General features: G+C 36.0%; 2 protein-coding genes across 2 annotated transcripts; one reads left to right on the top strand and one right to left on the bottom strand.

Annotated features, from left to right (window-relative positions):
* Nucleotides 1-634: 634 nt before the first annotated feature.
* Nucleotides 635-11,552, top strand: LOC105802708 (ATP-dependent helicase BRM). The gene is made up of 14 exons (XM_012634514.2): nt 635-1,347; nt 2,474-3,784; nt 3,917-5,239; nt 5,431-5,543; nt 5,833-5,920; nt 6,050-6,136; nt 6,307-6,399; nt 6,490-6,573; nt 6,652-6,855; nt 7,018-7,260; nt 7,378-8,934; nt 9,016-9,558; nt 10,156-10,407; nt 10,681-11,552. Exons 1-14 carry the CDS (start codon nt 1,150-1,152, stop codon nt 11,323-11,325), a joined length of 6,741 nt encoding a protein of 2,246 aa, XP_012489968.1. The 5' UTR covers nt 635-1,149; the 3' UTR covers nt 11,326-11,552.
* A 3,283-nt stretch (nt 11,553-14,835) lies between these two features.
* On the bottom strand, nt 14,836-15,832 carry LOC105802713 (uncharacterized). Its single transcript, XM_012634525.2, has one exon. The coding sequence runs from the start codon at nt 15,734-15,736 to the stop codon at nt 15,131-15,133; it is 606 nt and encodes a 201-aa protein (XP_012489979.1). The 5' UTR covers nt 15,737-15,832; the 3' UTR covers nt 14,836-15,130.
* Between the last annotated feature and the right edge of the window lie 3,627 nt (nt 15,833-19,459).

Genomic DNA, 19,459 nt, shown 5'->3' with positions numbered 1-19,459 from the left:
TGTGTTTGAAATGATTATCATTCTACTTGTTATATTGTAATAAAAATTAAATTAAGTAAAATAAATTTTTTGGTAAATATAAAGAATTAGCCAAAGCTAATGATACTAAACTTAATCTTCAATAGATAAAATTCTCATCACACGACAAATATCGTCTTTTTAGTAAATTCATCGCATATATTGGTGTATCACATGAGTAAAATAACATTAGCTCCATATATTGACATGTTGGGTCTGGTAAAACTATTTTATGCACGAAGAAAGGAGAGAGAACTATTTTATGTACGAACTACAGAGTAAGAAAAAAGATTCAAAACGTAGTGGGCACGTGTAAGGCAGTTATTGGTTTAATACTTTATGGGATTACTAATTTAGTATTTGTTGAGAGTGAGGTCAAATATTTTATTGGCACTCCGCGTGTAATTTTGAGCTTTGTAGGGGGGTATATCCGGTAAAAAATCCTAAAATCATTAAAACGCGGGGTTAAAATTTCATATTCTACCCTTTTCCGTAAATTTCTAACCGTAGGCAAATCACCAGCTCCTAGTGGACCTCACCTATAGCCAGCAATAAGCACCGACGGCAAAACGCAAATCAGAGAGCATAAATAAAAGGCAAAACGCAATAGGTCCCTTCATTCGTCATTTTACTAACAAGAGGGGAAAAATAGGAAAAAAGGAAATCTGCAAAAAAGAAAAAACAAAAATTTCTTTTAAACCCCCAGAGGGAAAAAGAATTTGCAAAATTGCGTGAAAACTGAGAGAGGACGAGATCAGTTGTGAGAGGGCAGAGGGTTGGATCATCAAATTTTTTTCAAAATTTTAATTTTCGTTTCCGTCAAATTCGTGTTCTCACTTAACTCATCAAGATCTACCTTTCAATTAGACCGAAAATTCCGGATTTCTAGAGAGAGAAACAAAAACAAATTTCAACTATTTCTTTTTTGTTTTTAGTTAATTTTTTTTATTGTTAATTTTCTTTTGAACGTTGGGATCGGAGGGAAAAAGGGGTTTTATTAAAATTAATAAAGTTTTTTTTTGGAGGGATTTGAGTTGTGCTATTGGTGGGGGGTTTTTTTTTTTTGAATTTTTGTGGTAATAATTTGGTTTTTGCGGGGAACTACAGTTAAAAAATTTGGAGTTAGATTTTATGCAATCTGGTGGTGGTGGCGGAGGTGGGCCCAGCCGGAACCCTGGGGCGGGTCCGGTAGGGCGGACCGCGTCCACATCGTCTGCAGCTTCGCCCTCTTCCTCGTCATCGGCCGTTTCAGCCCCTCACTTCGGATATGATTCGGTGCAGCAGCAACAGCAACAACAACAGCAGCAGCAGCAAATAGCGTCTAGGCAGGTATAGGGTTTACGAAATTTAAGTCAATGTAATAGACATTTGGTTGAATTAACCCGTGATTTTAGGAACTCAGTATCTTTTCGCGCGGGGCTGTGATGAATTGGTGAGTGTGGCGGGTATTGGGAATTTTAATTTGGTATAATAAAAGCAATTTCAGATGTAATTGCGGTAGTACACAAAGTCGATTAGTTAATTATCAGTAATTAAATTGTCTTTTTTTTGGGGGGGGGGTGTTCAGAGAAGGTTTTATTTAGTAGTATTAAACTCTTGAGTTCCAAGTGTCAAGGGGTTCAACCGTACACCGCTCTTAGGTCTTTGAAAGAGGAACAAAAGCCTTTGAATTCAAACTTTGGGGCAGAATTTCTTTTGTATACCCCATATTTAAGTGCACCTGAAAATTTTCTATCTTTCCGTTTGAGAAAACTGATAAAAGAATATATGGTTCTTTGTTTGAAGTATCTAGTTTACTCAACCCTCTCTCCACACAACATTCGGCTCCTGAAAAAAGAAGAAGAGAGTACTAGATAGTGATATGGAGCTTTTCTTTAAGCTCTCCAATCAGTTAGGATCTATGTGACCATCATGAATCCATCTCATTTGTGTTTAGATAACCTGATATTCTCTCCTGATGTGCATAGTTATTCATCAGGAATTTTGTTATTTCCATGGGTTATTCAGTGGTCATATAGGATATTCCCAAACCTGAATTTTATGCCATTCCATGGATTACCTTTTTGGTCTGTATTAAATGTCCATGGCCCTAACTCCTAGATGCTTTAGTCATAGCAGGTAGCCTGCTGAGACTACTATTCTTTCTTCTCTACCTTTTTAGTTTTTAAGGATGTCATACCCTAATTAAAGCATGGGTGGTTTGTCCTTGCACTCTTGTTTATATGGTGAACTTACCTAGTGGCTCCACATTCCATGATATGCTTACCACTATGACTTTGTTATCCTGTCATAGGAAGGGAAGTTTACTTTTGAACAACATACTGTGATACAAGGATGCAGCGATTTTTGTTTGATTCCTTTCGTTTCCTCAATGCAATTGGATACTAGTTTAAGATTAAGAATTTGTTTGAGAAGTTCATGCTTTATCTTTTTGCGTTAATATTTGTTCTTGCAGTCATTACAACAACAACTATTTAGAAAACCTGAAGGAAATGAAGCCATCCTAGCATATCAAGCCCGTGGTCTTCAAGGTATGATGGGTGGAGACAATTTTCCTTCATCTCCAGGCTCCATGCAACCGTCTCAACAGTCCAGGAAATTTTTTGATCTGGCTCAACCGCATGCTTCTGCTCAGGACAGCCAGCAAAGGAGTCAAGGTGTTGATCAACAAATGTTGAACCCTGTTCAGCAAGCATATTATCAGTATGCTTTCCAGGCTGCTCAGCATCAAAAGACACTTTTAGCACAGCAGCAGGCTAAGATGGCAATGTTGGGCTCTGCATCTCTTAAGGATCAGGACACGCGAATTGGAAACTTGAAAATGCAGGAACTTATTTCCATGCAAGTAGCTAAGCAGGCTCAGGCATCATCCTCTAAGAACACATCCGAGCAGCTTGATTGTGTTGAAAAGCAGATAGAGCAAGGACCAGAGTCAGCTTCTGAGCAAAGAAATGAACTCAAGGCACCTGCCCAGGTGACAGTTGGTGGAAAATCAATGCCTGGAAATGTTTTGAGGACAATGCAGGCACAAGCTCAGCAAACCGTTCAAAACTCAGGAAACAATCAACTCGTTATGGCTGCACAGTTGCAGGCATGGGCACGTGAGCGTAATATTGATCTGTCACAGCCTGCAAATGCCAACTTGATGGCACAGCTCATTCCACTCATGCAGTCAAGGATGGCTGCCCAGAAGAAGACAAACGAAAGCAATATGGCACCTGTGCCTGTGTCCAAGCCGCAAGTCTCTTCTCCATCAGTTCTAAGTGAGAGTTCTCCCTGTGGTAATTCATCTAATGATATATCTGCCCAGTCTGGTCCTGCAAAATCCAGGCCGACAGTTATACCTAGCCCTTTTGGCTCAACTTCCAGTGCTGGGGCAGTTGATGATGCTAAGAACATAGCAATGCAGCAGCTAGCTATTAATGGCCGTGATAACCAAGTGCCTCCCAGACAGACAGTAGTGCACGGGAATGGGATGCCTCCTATGCATCCTCCACAATCATCTGCAAATATTAACCAGAGCTTTGATCCATCTTTTCCAGCAAAAACTTCATTAGGTGGCACAGAAACACTGCAAATGCAGAATATCAAACAGTTAAGTCGACCTTCTCAACAGCCTGCTGCTCCTAATAATAATGGGGGCTCAGTTAACAACACACCATCACAAGGGGGAGCAGCTAGCAAGATGGCACAGCAATGTTTTGGTTTCACTAAACAACAACTTCATGTTCTCAAAGCACAAATACTAGCATTTAGGCGCCTGAAGGTATACTAACACCTCTCTCCCCACCCTATCATTGCCTCTCTGACCATTTATATGTTTCACCTTTGTACCAATTGCTTGGAGTTCACTAAAAAAAATTGAATGGATTATGCTGATTTTGGTGGTCATTGACAGAAAGGAGAAGGTACACTTCCACAAGAACTTCTTCAAGCCATTATACCCCCAGCACTTGAGCAGCAGCAGCTGCAGTTTCCTCCACTAGGTGGAAATAATCAGGACAGAAATGGTGGAAAGAGTATAGAAGATAAAGGGAAGCATTTGGAATCTAATGAAAAGGTTTTGCAGGCTGGGCCATCTACTGATGGACAGAATGTTATTAAAGAGGAAGCTTATGCAGGAGATGAAAAAGCAACTGCATCAACAGCTGATATGCAAGGTGTGTCAGCCACTGCCAAGGATTTTTCATCCGCATTACCTGCCGCAAAAGAAGAGCAGAAAAGTTCTGTCTTTCCTGCCAAGTCTGACCAAGAAGTGGAACCTGGTCTTCCAAAAATTCCAGTTAGAAATGATTCTAGTGTGGAGAGAGGAAAGTCTGTCGCACCACAAGTTGCTGCATCTGATGGAGGGCAAATTAAGAAACCTGTGGAAGCAAACTCAGCGCCCCAGAAAGATCTTGGCCCTGCCAGAAAGTATCATGGACCACTATTTGATTTTCCCTTCTTCACTAGGAAGCATGACTCGTACGGCTCAGCAATGCCTAACAGTAATAATAATCTAACACTGGCATATGATGTCAAAGATCTTCTCTTTGAGGAAGGGATGGAAGTCCTTAGCAAGAAACGATCAGAAAATTTAAGGAAGATTGGTGGCTTACTAGCAGTAAATTTGGAAAGGAAAAGGATTAGGCCAGATCTTGTTCTGCGACTGCAGATTGAAGAAAGAAAGCTTCGACTTGTAGATCTGCAGGCACGTTTAAGAGATGAAGTTGATCAGCAGCAACAAGAGATAATGGCGATGCCTGACAGACCATACAGAAAATTTGTCCGCCTGTGTGAACGTCAGCGTATGGAGTTGGCCAGACAAGTACAAGCCACTCAGAAGGCCCTGAGAGAGAAACAATTGAAATCCATCTTTCAGTGGCGTAAGAAGCTCTTGGAGGCTCACTGGGCCATCCGTGATGCAAGAACTGCTCGCAATAGGGGAGTTGCCAAGTACCATGAAAGAATGTTACGGGAGTTTTCAAAGAGAAAAGATGATGACAGGAATAAGAGGATGGAGGCCTTGAAGAATAATGATGTTGAAAGGTATAGAGAGATGTTGATTGAGCAGCAGACAAACATCCCTGGTGATGCTGCAGAGAGATATGAAGTTCTTTCATCATTCCTGACGCAGACTGAAGAGTATCTTCATAAACTGGGAAGTAAGATAACTGCAGCCAAGAATCAGCAAGAAGTGGAGGAGGCCGCAAATGCTGCTGCTGTTGCTGCACGGTTGCAGGCAGGATTTCTTGAACCCTCCCTTTCTTGTAGCCCCTCTGTTTGTTTTTTAGGATTTTTCCCCTTCCGAGTTCCTTTAAAATGTTTGGACTGAGTTATGAGCTAATAGAATATTACACATACTTCCGCTATCTGTATGTTTAGGTAGATTCCAGTTTACTTATTTTCTCATTTTCTACTTCTTGACAAAAGGGTTTATCAGAAGAAGAAGTTAGGGTTGCAGCAGCTTGTGCTGGAGAGGAAGTAATGATAAGAAATCGGTTTATGGAAATGAATGCACCCAGGGATGGTTCATCTGTTAGCAAGTAAGTTATGTTTTTAATTCTATTTCTGTACATTTCATTTTTGATAATACAGAAGGGGGGCTTCAGTCATTAAAGCATGAGTGGGATGGGATGTAAATTTTGTGACAGTTAGATGGGGCTTATGCATTAACTTCTCTCATGTTCTTTAGTTCCATAACTATCATATCATATGGCCTATTTAGATTTAGCATTTATTTTTGGTTTATTCTTAGGACATTTTTCTTCTTCTCAAAGGCCACTGAATTTCTGGCAATATTAGTTATTTGTCATTTCTTGTGCTCATTGATAGGTACTATAATCTTGCTCATGCTGTGAATGAAAGAGTCGTAAGGCAACCATCAATGCTACGAGCTGGAACATTACGAGACTATCAGCTTGTAGGTTGCTTGTTATATTTAAAATCTTGAGTTTCTCTCCCATCTTGTTGGTTTTTGTCCCTTTCAATTTGCTACTATTTAATCTAGCTAGCTAATATTTTCATTTCATCTGTGTATTTTATTTTGTAGGTTGGTTTGCAATGGATGCTTTCTTTGTATAATAATAAACTAAATGGTATCTTAGCTGATGAGATGGGCCTTGGAAAGACTGTTCAGGTATTTTGATTTTAAAAAATTGTAGTTGTAGCAACACTGCAGTTTCATATGTTATTTGGGAGTTGGAGAAGGTGTTAGGATTAATTAGAGTTGCATTTGTATTTTTGGTAGATGCTTATATTATACAGTAGGGCTGTTGTTAACTTCTTAGGTTTTTCCTTATTGTGCAGGTTATGTCATTGATTGCTTATTTAATGGAATTCAAAGGAAACTATGGTCCACATCTTATAATTGTTCCAAATGCTGTTCTGGTAAATTGGAAGGTTAGTGTTTTTTTTCTTTTTGCTTTATGTTGATAGGTTTGACATTTTCCCAATATCATTAAACAGAACTAACTGAATCGTATTTTGCAGAGTGAGCTGCATAATTGGCTGCCGTCTGTGTCATGTATATATTATGTTGGAGGAAAAGACCAGCGTTCAAAATTATTTTCTCAAGTAAGAAATATAAGTTTGTGTTGTTCTTTCAAGGGTCGAATTTTGTTTAAACTTTCTTTTGGTTTGCGTGTTTCATAGGAGGTTCTGGCAATGAAATTTAATGTCCTCGTGACAACTTATGAATTCATCATGTATGATCGATCAAAACTTTCTAAAATCGATTGGAAGTACATTATAATTGATGAAGCACAGCGAATGAAAGATAGGGAATCTGTTTTAGCTCGTGATCTTGATAGATACCGCTGCCAGAGGCGGTTACTTCTTACTGGGACACCCTTACAGGTTAGTTAAGGCCCCTTTTTGATATGTTTGGAAATTGAAAATTTTACACACATGCATATACATGCAGGTTATTCAGGCTCACTTTATTATGTATGTTTGTGTGTCTGTTTCTATGATTTTTTTATTTGATGAGTTGAACATTAAGGTTCTTTTATGCCACAGAATGACTTGAAAGAACTCTGGTCACTGTTAAATCTTCTCCTTCCTGAAGTGTTTGATAATCGCAAGGCATTTCATGATTGGTTTTCACAACCATTTCAAAAGGAAGGCCCTACGCATAATGCAGAGGATGATTGGCTTGAGACGGAGAAGAAGGTTATCATCATCCACCGACTTCATCAAATCCTAGAGCCTTTTATGCTTAGACGTCGTGTTGAAGATGTGGAAGGTTCCCTCCCTCCAAAGGTTTGCTGCTGTTGCGGTTTTATTTTAATAATCACTTATCATACTGCTGTTTGTAATGATGTTATTTCGTTATCATACTGCTATATGTAATGGTGTTATTTCATTGGCTGATTGCAGGTCTCAATAGTTTTAAAATGCAGAATGTCAGCTATTCAGAGTGCCATTTATGATTGGATAAAGTCAACTGGAACACTTCGAGCTGATCCTGAAGATGAGAAGATCAGGGTTTCAAAAAATCCACTATACCAGGCTAGGGTGTACAAAACTTTAAATAACCGGTGTATGGAGCTTCGGAAGACTTGCAATCATCCTTTGCTTAATTACCCCTATTTCAATGACTTATCCAAAAATTTCCTTGTGAGGTCTTGTGGAAAATTGTGGATTCTAGACAGGATCCTAATAAAACTGCAAAGAACTGGGCATCGTGTATTACTCTTTAGTACGATGACAAAGCTTCTGGATATCTTGGAGGAATACTTGCAGTGGAGGAGGCTTGTCTACAGACGTATTGATGGAACAACTAGCTTGGAAGATCGTGAATCAGCTATTGTTGACTTCAATAGCCCTGACTCTGAATGCTTCATATTCTTACTAAGTATTCGTGCAGCTGGACGTGGTCTAAATCTTCAATCTGCTGACACTGTTGTTATATATGATCCTGATCCAAATCCTAAAAATGAGGAACAGGCAGTCGCTAGAGCCCACCGAATTGGACAAACAAGGGAAGTCAAAGTCATTTACATGGAAGCAGTTGTTGACAAAATCTCTAGTCAGCAGAAGGAGGATGAACTAAGGAATGGAGGTACAGTTGATTTTGAGGATGATTTTGCAGGTAAGGATAGATATATGGGATCTATTGAGAGCCTCATAAGGAATAACATTCAGCAGTATAAAATTGACATGGCTGATGAAGTAATCAATGCTGGACGTTTTGACCAGAGAACGACCCATGAAGAGAGACGTATGACTTTAGAAACATTATTGCATGATGAGGAGAGGTATCAAGAAACTGTCCATGATGTTCCTTCTTTGCACCAGGTAAATCGCATGATAGCAAGAAGTGAAGAAGAAGTTGAGTTGTTTGATCAAATGGATGAAGAACTGGATTGGACAGATGAGATGACTTGCCATGAAGAGGTACCTAAGTGGCTTCGAGCCAGTACAAAAGAAGTGAATGCGACTGTGGCTACTTTATCAAAAAAGCCGTCCAAGAACATTTTATTTACTGCTGGTGTTGTTGGTGTCTCAAATGAAATGGAGTCAGAGAGAAAAAGGGGGCGACCCAAGGGGAAAAAGCATCCAAACTATAAGGAAATAGATGATGACAATGGGGAATACTCTGAAGCAAGTTCTGATGAGAGAAATGGTTATTCTGTACATGATGAAGATGGAGAAACTGGAGAATTTGAAGATGAAGAATTTAGTGGTGCTGTTGGTGCACCCCCTCTAAATAAGGACCAGTCTGAAGAAGATGGCCCACTAGGTGATAATGGAAATGAGTATGCCCAGGCTTCAGAACACATTAGAAACAATCGCATACTTGAAGAAGGTGGTTCTTCAGGATCATCATTGGACAGTCGAAGGCCAACGCAGATGGTGTCTCCTGTTTCTCCTCAGAAATTTGGATCTCTCTCCGCGTTAGATGCTAGGCCAGGTTCTGTTGCAAAAAAACTGGTATGCCTCGTTTCCTATAATGATTTGTAATTATGGCATTTGTTGGTTTCTGCTATTCTGACAATATGTTAATTTTGGCAGCATGATGAACTTGAGGAAGGTGAAATTGCTTTATCTGGAGATTCTCACATGGACCACCAGCTATCTGAAAGTTGGATTCATGATCGTGAAGAAGGTGAAGATGAACAAGTTGTCCAACCCAAGATAAAACGAAAGCGTAGTATTCGGCTTCGACCTCGTCATACTGTGGAAAGGGCAGAGGAGAAATCTGTCATTGAAGTACCTTATCTCCTACGTGGAGAATCATCTTTGTTGCCTTCACAGCTGGACCAAAAGTACCAATCACAACTAAGGATTGATACTGAGACAAAACCAACTCTTGAGCGGAATGCTTTCAGGCTTGATCCAAATGATTCATCTTCTAAAACGAGGAGGAACTTGCCTCCAAGAAAAATAGCTAATACAACTAAGTTTCATGCATCACTGAAGTCTGGTAGAGTGAACATGGCCTCTCCTGCAGAAAATGCTTGTGAACCCACCAGAGAAAGTTGGGACGGAAAACTGGTTAATACAAGTGGATCGTCAAATTTTGGTGTGAAGATGTCTGATGGCATCCAAAGAAAGGTATACTTGAGCTGACTAAAACGCTAGTGTCTGGAATGTGATCTGTTTTTTACCTTAAAATTTTAACTGTCTCTCGATTCCTTTCAGTGATAAGTTGGATTTGGAAACCTTGTTTTAGTATTTGGATTTGCTTGACGCTGTTGCTTGTAGTAGGCTCTGATCAGTTGCTATAGCTATGATCCTCCTTAATAGTTCTGCTTTCTTCATTTGTATCCTTTCTATTGCATCTAATACGACAGCATACATTCAGATTAGTCGGGTGAATTTAATGCATAAGAATTTGTTTTTTAGATTTATGAAGTTCTATGCATTTATAATATGTTCTATCATTTGTCCCACCTGGTTGTTTGCCGTGTCCATCTGTGTTTGAGCTTTTTAGAATCAGTTTTCATTTTATTTGGTCTTGAGGTCATTGAAAATTTTCAAGGTTGCATATGTGGAGTAATTAGACGCTTGTATGTCAAAATATCTTCCCTTTAAACTTTTATGAAATGGTTCACCTTTGACTTGATACTCTATTTAATTGCTCATGTATTGCATGCTATCTTGTGATATTTGTTAATCAATTAATTGACTAGAAAATTCTCATATTTCCAGTGCAAAAATGTGATTAGCAAGCTTCGGAGGAGAATAGATAAGGAGGGCCAACAGATTATACCACTTTTAACAGATTTGTGGAAGAGGATTGAAAATTCAGGCTACATGGGTGGAAGTGGAAGTAATCATTTGGATTTGTGGAAGATTGATCAGCGTGTTGACAGATTAGAGTACAGCGGAGTTACAGAGCTTGTTTTTGATGTGCAGTTAGTATTAAAAAGTGCAATGCAATTTTATGGGTTTTCACATGAGGTATGATTTCTAATTAACTTTGGCCTTCAGTATCTTTGCATGTTAGAACACAAACTTGCCTTTGCGTGATTTTTGCCATGGATAGTCTTTCTGGAAGCAATTAATTTGGAAGCTTTTCAAAGAGATTTTTATGTTTGTGCGCTTGAAGCTTTTGTCACTATGCAAAATTTTCCAATCTCCTTACTACCAATTGAACTCGTATCTGTTTCTGTAATGCTCTCATTAATGTCCTGATTTGTATACTTACTATGGAAATGTAATTGGGATTTGCAGGTCAGATCTGAAGCCAGGAAAGTACACGATCTGTTTTTTGACTTGTTGAAGATTGTATTTCCAGATAATGATTTCCGAGAAGCTAGAAATGCTCTCTCTTTCTCTAGCCCAGTATCTACCTCGACCTCTGGTCCTTCTGCAAGACAGGTAGCAGTTAGCAAGAGGCAGAAGCCAATAAACGAGGTGGAATCTGATCCAGACCTAACTCAAAAGACATTGCAACGTGGATTCCCTCATGCTGGTGAGGAAACAAGGGTTAGAGTGCACATGCCCCAAAAGGAATCGAGACTTGGGAAAGGAAGTGGTATTACCAAGGAACATCAACAGGATGATTCTCCTCTAACTCATCCAGGGGAGCTGGTTATTTGCAAGAAAAAGAGGAAAGAAAGGGAAAAGTCTATAGCAAAGCCTAGGAGTGGATCAGTTGGCCCTGTTTCTCCCCCGAGTATAGGTCGCAACATGAGGAGTCAGGGTCCAGGATCAGTCTCCAAGGATGCAAGACTGACCCAACAGAGTAGCCATCAGCAAGGTTTGCCCAACCGGCCTGGTCATCCATCAAAAGGTTGTGGTGGGAGTGTTGGTTGGGCCAATCCTGTGAAGAAGTTGAGAACAGACGCAGGTAAAAGGAGACCAAGCCTTCTATGACATTCTAGAGTATCTTAGGTAATGAAAAAATATTTTGTTGCCATTGACTGCAAGCACTGAGTTGTATTTTATGGCTCATCATGGCCTGTACAATTGCAATTAGATCATATCATTAAAACCATTAAAGTAGTGTAGGTTCATTGAGCCCTCGTTGTATATCGGTCTTTTTCTTAGGTTCAATCAATGCAATAGTTTTCATATCTGCACCTTGCAGGTATTATTGTCTATTTGATAGCTTACACCTTTTTTTAAGTGCCCTTGTTGCAGTACCTATTAGAGAGAAAAGTGGTAACAGGTACCAATGGAGAGGCAAAGATCTATTCACGTGAAAGATGAAGCGTTAGCAGCACAGGCTCCATGAGTTGTATTTAACCCTTTTCCTTGTAGTTCAGATGCTGAAACATATATTAAGCAACCTGTAATGAATAAATGACGTGCCCAAGAAGGTAATCTGTTGAAATTGAGATTTATTTAACTTGATTTATTCTGTTACAAGTTCAGAGTTAAAATTTCAGTATTGATAATGCCCGTTCTTATTTCAAGCTCCGAACCCCCCCCCCCCCCCTTTTTTTTTACAGAAACATTGGTCCCTAAATCTGTTTAGAAATTGTACCGATCAAAGCCATTTTGGTGTTATTTAATATGTAAAGCCCTTTTATGAGTGATCAATCCTCTACTCGTTGAAGAAGTAATTTAATTCAGCAAGTTGATGCGACTTTGTGTAGTATTTGTATAAAAACTAGGTGGTTCAGTGAGATACTCTTTGTTTTGGACATCCGATAATAAAATAAATTCTACATCTCATAGATGCCGAAGGTGTTCACTTATTGGTCACTCTTACGTACATGAAAAGACGAAGGTTCGCACTAATGAATAGATTAAATTACACATTTATTCATGATAAACTAACTTTTGTTATTAAATATCATTGAAAATGGTTGAAATTAGTAACATTTTTACTTTATTTGATATTAAAAATGTTCCGTGAACCAATTAATTTTATATTTTTTGGGATTTTAATTAACACTATCCTATACATATCAAACGTTGTAATGTTCACTTAGTAATAATATTCTTAGCAATTATATTCTATTCAAATATCAACATAGGAAATACCAAATGTCACTTTAGTTGTAAATTGTGAATTTAATTTTATACTTTAATTTTATCTTTTTTAGTTCTTATACTTTTTAAATTTGAAATGAGTCTTAGTCAAAATTATAGCTGTTAAATTCTGCTACTTTCAAAATCTTGTGCAAGAAACATATTATCAAATATATAATATCATGTTAATTTGGTATTTTCACATGTTACTCACAAAAAGTCACATAATTTAGTTACTAGATTTAATGGTTATTGTTTGAATCATGATTGAAATTTCAAAATTCAAAAATATAGAAAGTAAAAATGAGCAAACCGGAGAGCAAAGAATCCATAAAGTACGAGACTAATAGCAAAATTTGACAAAACAAATTTAATTGCTTCCACTTAGGTTAAGGCTAAAATTTCAAATTTTGAAAATTACATGCACTAATATTAATCAAAGTAAGGTATATCAACTAAATCCACAACTCATGTATAATACATGAACTAATAGCAAAATTCAACTTTTCTAAAAATACAATTCTTTAACTTTAAACACTAACCGCGAAAATTTTTAACTCCATAAACAGAAATAAGATTTTGCCATATGTCCAACATATGGCAAAATCTCAGCCTGCTTGCGGTGATAATAATGAGAAAACCAAATCTGTAACACCCCTTACTCAACCCGATTGTTGGGTCAAGATATCGGGATGACATTCGTTGCCAAAACAACTACAATAAACATATCAATTAATCATTCATAATGCATGTAGAATATGATTTACTAACTTAGCTGAGCTTAAAACAAACTTTCAAAAACTTTCTAAGTGACCAAAAATTGATTTAGAACCAAAGGGTAAGTCCAAACCATCAAGAGCTCATCGAGACTACACAAATTTTCACATCGCGACCTCAAGGTATTTTTCGTCGCGCCGTGACTCTCTGACTTGAGTTCATCACAACTTTCAGCAACCCGACAATGCGGCCTCAATCTTGCACCCCAAGGACCTGCACACTTTGCTTTCTAACACCTATAATTGCATACATATCTTAATAACCAATAAGCCATTCAAGGATACAAAGTTTCAACCTTGAATGACTTCTTTTTCAATTCAATTTCAAATCATTCGAATTCAATTTACAAAATCAACAAAATGAACCAAGGCACCAATGCTTCCACCAAATTCATCCATAATACATCCAACATATTCCTAATGTATATGCTAAACTAATGCCTAAAATTTATTTGAAAGGTACGCGTTAAGCTCACAAGAGCTTAGTAAACATATCAAGAATTAAACAATACATTTAAAATTTATTCACACATACATATACATATATATAAACATGTTTATATAATACTATCATTAATCTTTATCATCATGCACAATTTTGTTTCAATAAAAATTATAATACAGCATCAATTCAACAAAATACAAGCCACTTACCATTGCCACTTTAATGTTCCCTTACCTTTTTAACTCAATTGTCCAATTGTAAACTTAATAGAACATAATAGGATATACAAAAATGTCGATAAAATATATTGAAGTGCCACTATTCTTCGCATAGACGTACAGATGTCACTTTGCACCGAAGTGTCACTAACACTTGTACCGTAATGTCATTATTGTTAGCGCGCTTAATCATTTTCCTAATTACATGCTATTTATATATTACTAGTTCTTTATATTTAATCTATTGTGTTGTTGACACTGTTATTGCTAGTTTTTCATTGTTGTTGTGGTGTTGAAATGTGATTTTCAAAAATCCATTTATAATAAATGATTTTGAAATGTGTGATAAAATGTCTCATCAAAAAAATGTGATTTGTTAATTTTAATATTCTTTATGACTATCAAATTTGTGGTTAAAAGTTAAAATGCATGTTAAATACTATATAATTATTTCAACTTACGGAACATTATTTTAAGGGCATAGCTAGTAGGGCTGGTAAGAGATTGATCCTCTAAAATGGAACCGTTTTCATTTAAGTTCTTTAAAATTTTAAAATTTTAAATTAATAAAAGTAAAATTACACTTTGATCTTTAAAAAAAGATAAAAATTTAATTTAATCCTTATAAACTATGAAGATAGTGAAATTACATTTTTACTATAATAAAAATTATAATTTAATTTCAAACTAAAGGGCAAAAAACATCCACAACAATGGTCACTAATATGCCTGCAAAGCTCAAGTACTTAGAAAAGTATTATGTATTTGTGAAAAGCATGCAGATGGAACCTACTGCTGAAATTTGTTGTGCACTCTTCGGATCATAATATGGAGGAAAAAATGAGAAAGTTAAGATGCTATATGGGCACAGTCAAAGGTTGGCCATTGTTTCTTTCGAATACATTTCACCATTTTGAAAATTGGAGTATTTTATTTTCCTGTGGCTATTTCTTATTTCTGTAGAATGTTGTATCCAAAATTCTTTTAAAGGTCTCTTCCATTACATGACCAAAAAAAGACACAAAAGTTAACGCATTGTGTATGCATTTCTAATATAAGATGTTTCTAAATTCTACCCAGAAATTCAAAGCCAATGTTCGACCCAAAAGTGAAAAAACCTCGTACAAGTTGTCAACAAACAAAGTTTTAACATACCTTAGCTTGGTGTTTTGCTTATTACAGCACCTAATTGTCCACTTTAGAATTGCCACTGCTTCAAAAAAAAAAAAAAACCGACTGAAATTCCGGAACCATGTGACGGTTCACGTTTGAAGTTCAGAATCGGTGCCCAAATACTGACTAGCTCTGTAATTAGTCACCCTTGGTTCGGATCCTCCCAAATTATCCGACCCGATAAAATAGACCCATTTGCTTTCCTCCGGCAACGACGCTGCGTGTACCATCCTCTCAACCCGTTTATTCATTATCTCCTTCTCCCCCACTGCGATTCTCGCATTCAGAAACGGCGTCGTACACTTTTCCTTGGCGAAGTCGATGCATTTTTCCTTAGCGGCAACCAAACAAGCTTCCATTTCAATATCTTCGCAGCGCTCTCTTTCCTTTAAGTCCATTGATTTCCAACCAATCAGGGACTGCCACCAAGGGGGTTGGCACTTGTTGGAAGCAGTGATGGCGCACCCAATTCGTGCACCTTCCTCGCATTGAGATATGATTTTGGATTCGCAGGATTTGTAAGCGGCGGCCCAGGAAGGAAGGTCTTTGAAGGCAAGGATGTATGGACCGGATGATGGGTCGTCGGAAGTTCCGGCCGGGATTGGACCACGGAGTAATGGGAGGGGGCGGTCGAATTTTATAGTCGTCGAAGAAGCGGAATATTCCTCCAAGTTTTGGGATAATGAAGGGTCCATGCCTCAAGTGATACCAAAATATTGAAGGAAAGAAAAAAAAATACCAAAACTGTAAAGTCAAATCTTTTGAAGTTCATCCGAGCCGGATGGGGATAAAGTCGTTCTTTTATAAAATATAATCCAGCTGATTTAAGCTTTGATTCTCAAGCTCCAATAAATAATAAGGCTGATTTACCAATAAAAAGCTTAATTTTTTATAAATTTATCGAAATAGGCTCGGTATTTTATTATTTACCGAAATTGGTCATTTTCTGGCAAACCGCGTCCACGTCGGTAGCGATGTCGGGGGCGTACCAGAAATCGCGCGTACGTCGACGCGCTTTTCGGCGTGGCAACAAATCGCTCCTCGTGGACGCGATTTGTTGCCACATCGACAAAAGCGCTACCGACGTGGTCGTGATTTCCTGACTTGTAGGTTTTTGGATTTTAGGTTTTAGGGTTTTAGAGAAAAAAAGTAAACAGATAAGTCGCGCCCACGTGTACGCGCTTCTTTATGGAAACATCTGCCCTTAAATCTACAAATGTTGAGCATGCATTCACTGAAGTACTAACTCAAATACATCATATGATCAGTCGAAAAGCACTCGAATGAGGGAATGATCAAACAACATTGCCCAATGGACAAATCATCAATGTCGGCTCTGGGGATGATGTTTCAGCTGTAAAGAAAGACGGCTGCTGTTCTGCATAATTGTTAGATGATTCCGAGTGTCCAAATTTGCTTCCTCATTAAGCACAAGCTTTCTTCACCGTGATCTTTCTCGAGATCTTTCGTTGAAGACGAAGAAATCACAGCATTCCAGGAATTTTCTTATAGTTTGTTTAGATAGATCTAGTTTTAGTATTTTAAATGATTTTCATTAGTTTTGGAGAATAAATTTTAAATTAGCTATCATAATGTTTTGTATTTTCAAATGAGTATTTTATGTAATATAACAAATAAATAGAGATAATTTAGGTATTATAAATAATTTAAATAATTTAGTGCAACTATATACTGAAATTTCATTAGTTGCACTGTTCACGCGTTGGGCAAGTCGCGGCCACGTCAGCGCGGTTTGCTGACGTGACAACAAATCGCCCCCTCGTGGACGCGATTTCCTAGCACGTCCCCTGACATCGCGCTGACGTGGACGCGATTTGCCTGAAAAGGCCCATTCCGGTAAATAATAAAATACCGGACCCATTTCGGTAATTTAAAAAAAGGCTTTTTTTGGTAAATTGCCCAAAAAGCAACAACCCCAAATTATTTTTCCTGTTTATAAAGCTTCTATATTAATCAATATTAATAAATTATTATAAAAATTAAGGTAAAAATATTTTTTCTCTAAGTTAGTTGTTTTAAATTTTTTAAAAATAATTTGAATAAATAAAGACAATTAATTACCATGCAAATAGCTTTTATCAATTGTATGACAAGATTAAACTACTTTAATTTTTCTAAAGATATCAATTTACTTAATATTAATATTAAAAGAGACCGGAAAGATTTTTTTACCTAAAATTTAAATGCTTTTTTCAATTACTTAAAATAAAATGGGCAAACTTCATAAATTCAATGGTTTAAAGTTAAAACAATATCATCAATAGTTTTTTTATGGTATTCGTCATTACCGATCTGCTAGTTGATTACCTGAATGCGACCTATAACCTACAGAGTTTACATATGGGGGTTTACATCCTCTCATGAACTCTTACAGGATAGGTTCACACCATCATGTAAGCGAACCCCCACTTTGAGAACACGTGTTAATTCTGCAATAAGATACGAGTTGACATGTATGAGAATCTACCTAATACATCACATCCATGAACATGAACCGTATAATAGAAATAGAGAATTCAACCCCCTTTGAGAGACAGACACACAAAAACACTTTCACTTCGAAGGAAAATGATCTAACTAAACAACTTTGAAAAATGCTCATTTCATATTTCTTTTAAAAATGTAAAAGGAAACAAACAAAAAAAACAAAAATCAAGAAAGTTCACCACAAAAAAATATTAAAAAACGGGTAAACTATCAAAATAGTCACTTTTGTTTGTCTTAGGTTACATTTTAGTCACTTATGTTTAAAATGTTACGTTTTAGTCACTTACGTTATTGTGTTGTAATTGAGCGTTAATTGTCGTTAACGGTATAACAGTAAGCTGATATGGTACATTAAATCATCATTTCAAAAAACAAAAATAGGTTAAATTATACAATTGAACCCTATATTTTTTACTAAAACAAATTATTTGATTCAATTAAGTTGTTTATCAAAATGGTTATTTGCATTTGATGCAATTCTTGTCTAAATTAAAATATATTAAAATTATTTGATGTTTTGTATAAATTTAATTTAATGATTGAGAGTATATATAAATTTAAATCATTTTATGCTATATGCAATTTCCCATATTAAACATAAATGGGAATGTGTTTATGGAATCTATTAAATTTTTATTTATGAAATTTATTTATATTAAATATTTTTAGAAACCCAATCCCATAAATATGGTTTTTTTATCCGAATAATATAAATAATAATTAATTACTAAAAAGGTATGAAAAATAGATTAATTACGAAAATAAGCATTTGCTACAATATTCTGACGGTGTCGCCTGACATATTGGCGGTACCCATAAATGTGATTATCTAAAATATTCAAGAACTTAATTATGAAAATTTACCGTTTTAATTGACAGCCTCAAAAAGTTAGGCTTTAAGGTGTTGCCTTACAACATTAAAAAAGGTAAATTGCTCCATAAACCCCCATTGTTTATTATTTTCTTTTATTCTCCTTTAACACCAACAATAGAAATGTCTCTTATCAATTAGTCCAAAAGTATTTTTGTAAAAAGTTGATTCCAACTGAAAATAAATTTTATTTATTTTTCAAAAATATTTTTTGTTCAAATTATGTCTAACATAACAGTTAACGGTATTCATAATTGTTTTCTTTCACTCACATTATATTTGGAAACTATAAATTTAACTAATAATTATAATTTATAAACAATAATATTTTCTAAAGTTTTATAATTATAATTTTATATCATGTCTGTAAATCAAATTGATAATAAAATTATAATTATTGGTGTTAAAAGGAATAAAAGAAAGTAACTATAAAAATATCTTTTTGGTAGAAAAAACTTTTTGGACTAATTGGTAAGAGACCTCTTTATTTTTTGTATTAAAGGAGAATAAAAGAAAATAATAAACAAGAGGGTTTATGAATAAATTTACCCGATGCCGCCACACTGTCAACTACCAATTATAACGGTAAATTTACATATCAGGTCCCTAAATATTTCAAGTTATCACATTTCAATTTGGTGTCGCCAATATATCAGGCGGTACTATCGGAACACTATAACAAATGCCTATTTTAGTACTTAATTGGTTTTCCATACCTTTTTCGTAATTAATTATTTTTTATATTATTTGGGTAAAAAAAAACTAATAAATATTCATTATTATAATAAAAATCTAATTAGCATATAATCCACTTAAAATTTTTAATTTATTTCACAATTTAACTTATCAACTTTTTATTTATTAGTAAAAAACTTTCTATTTAAAAATTAAATCTTGAAACAAATTCAAAAATTAAAATTGGTCTCAAAATCTATTAAAACAAATAGAATAAAAGTTGATTTTTTTATTAGTAAAATACATTTTACTTAAAAAATTAAATCATGAAACAAGTTGGAAAATTAAAATTAGACTCAAAATC

The sequence above is a fragment of the Gossypium raimondii genome, chromosome 11 (assembly GCF_025698545.1).
Source record: "Gossypium raimondii isolate GPD5lz chromosome 11, ASM2569854v1, whole genome shotgun sequence".
Taxonomy (NCBI): Eukaryota; Viridiplantae; Streptophyta; class Magnoliopsida; order Malvales; family Malvaceae; genus Gossypium; species Gossypium raimondii.
This window is presented reverse-complemented; position numbering and strand designations above follow the sequence as displayed.

Bases quoted from the DNA above. Each gene is read 5' to 3' on its own strand.
- LOC105802713 (XM_012634525.2), bottom strand. From the start codon at position 15,736: ATGGACCCTTCATTATCCCAAAACTTGGAGGAATATTCCGCTTCTTCG.
- LOC105802708 (XM_012634514.2), top strand. From the start codon at position 1,150: ATGCAATCTGGTGGTGGTGGCGGAGGTGGGCCCAGCCGGAACCCTGGG. The intron at 1,348-2,473 runs GTATAGGGTTTA...TTGTTCTTGCAG, and splicing joins AGCAAATAGCGTCTAGGCAG to TCATTACAACAACAACTATT. The intron at 6,856-7,017 runs GTTAGTTAAGGC...TTTATGCCACAG, and splicing joins TTACTGGGACACCCTTACAG to AATGACTTGAAAGAACTCTG.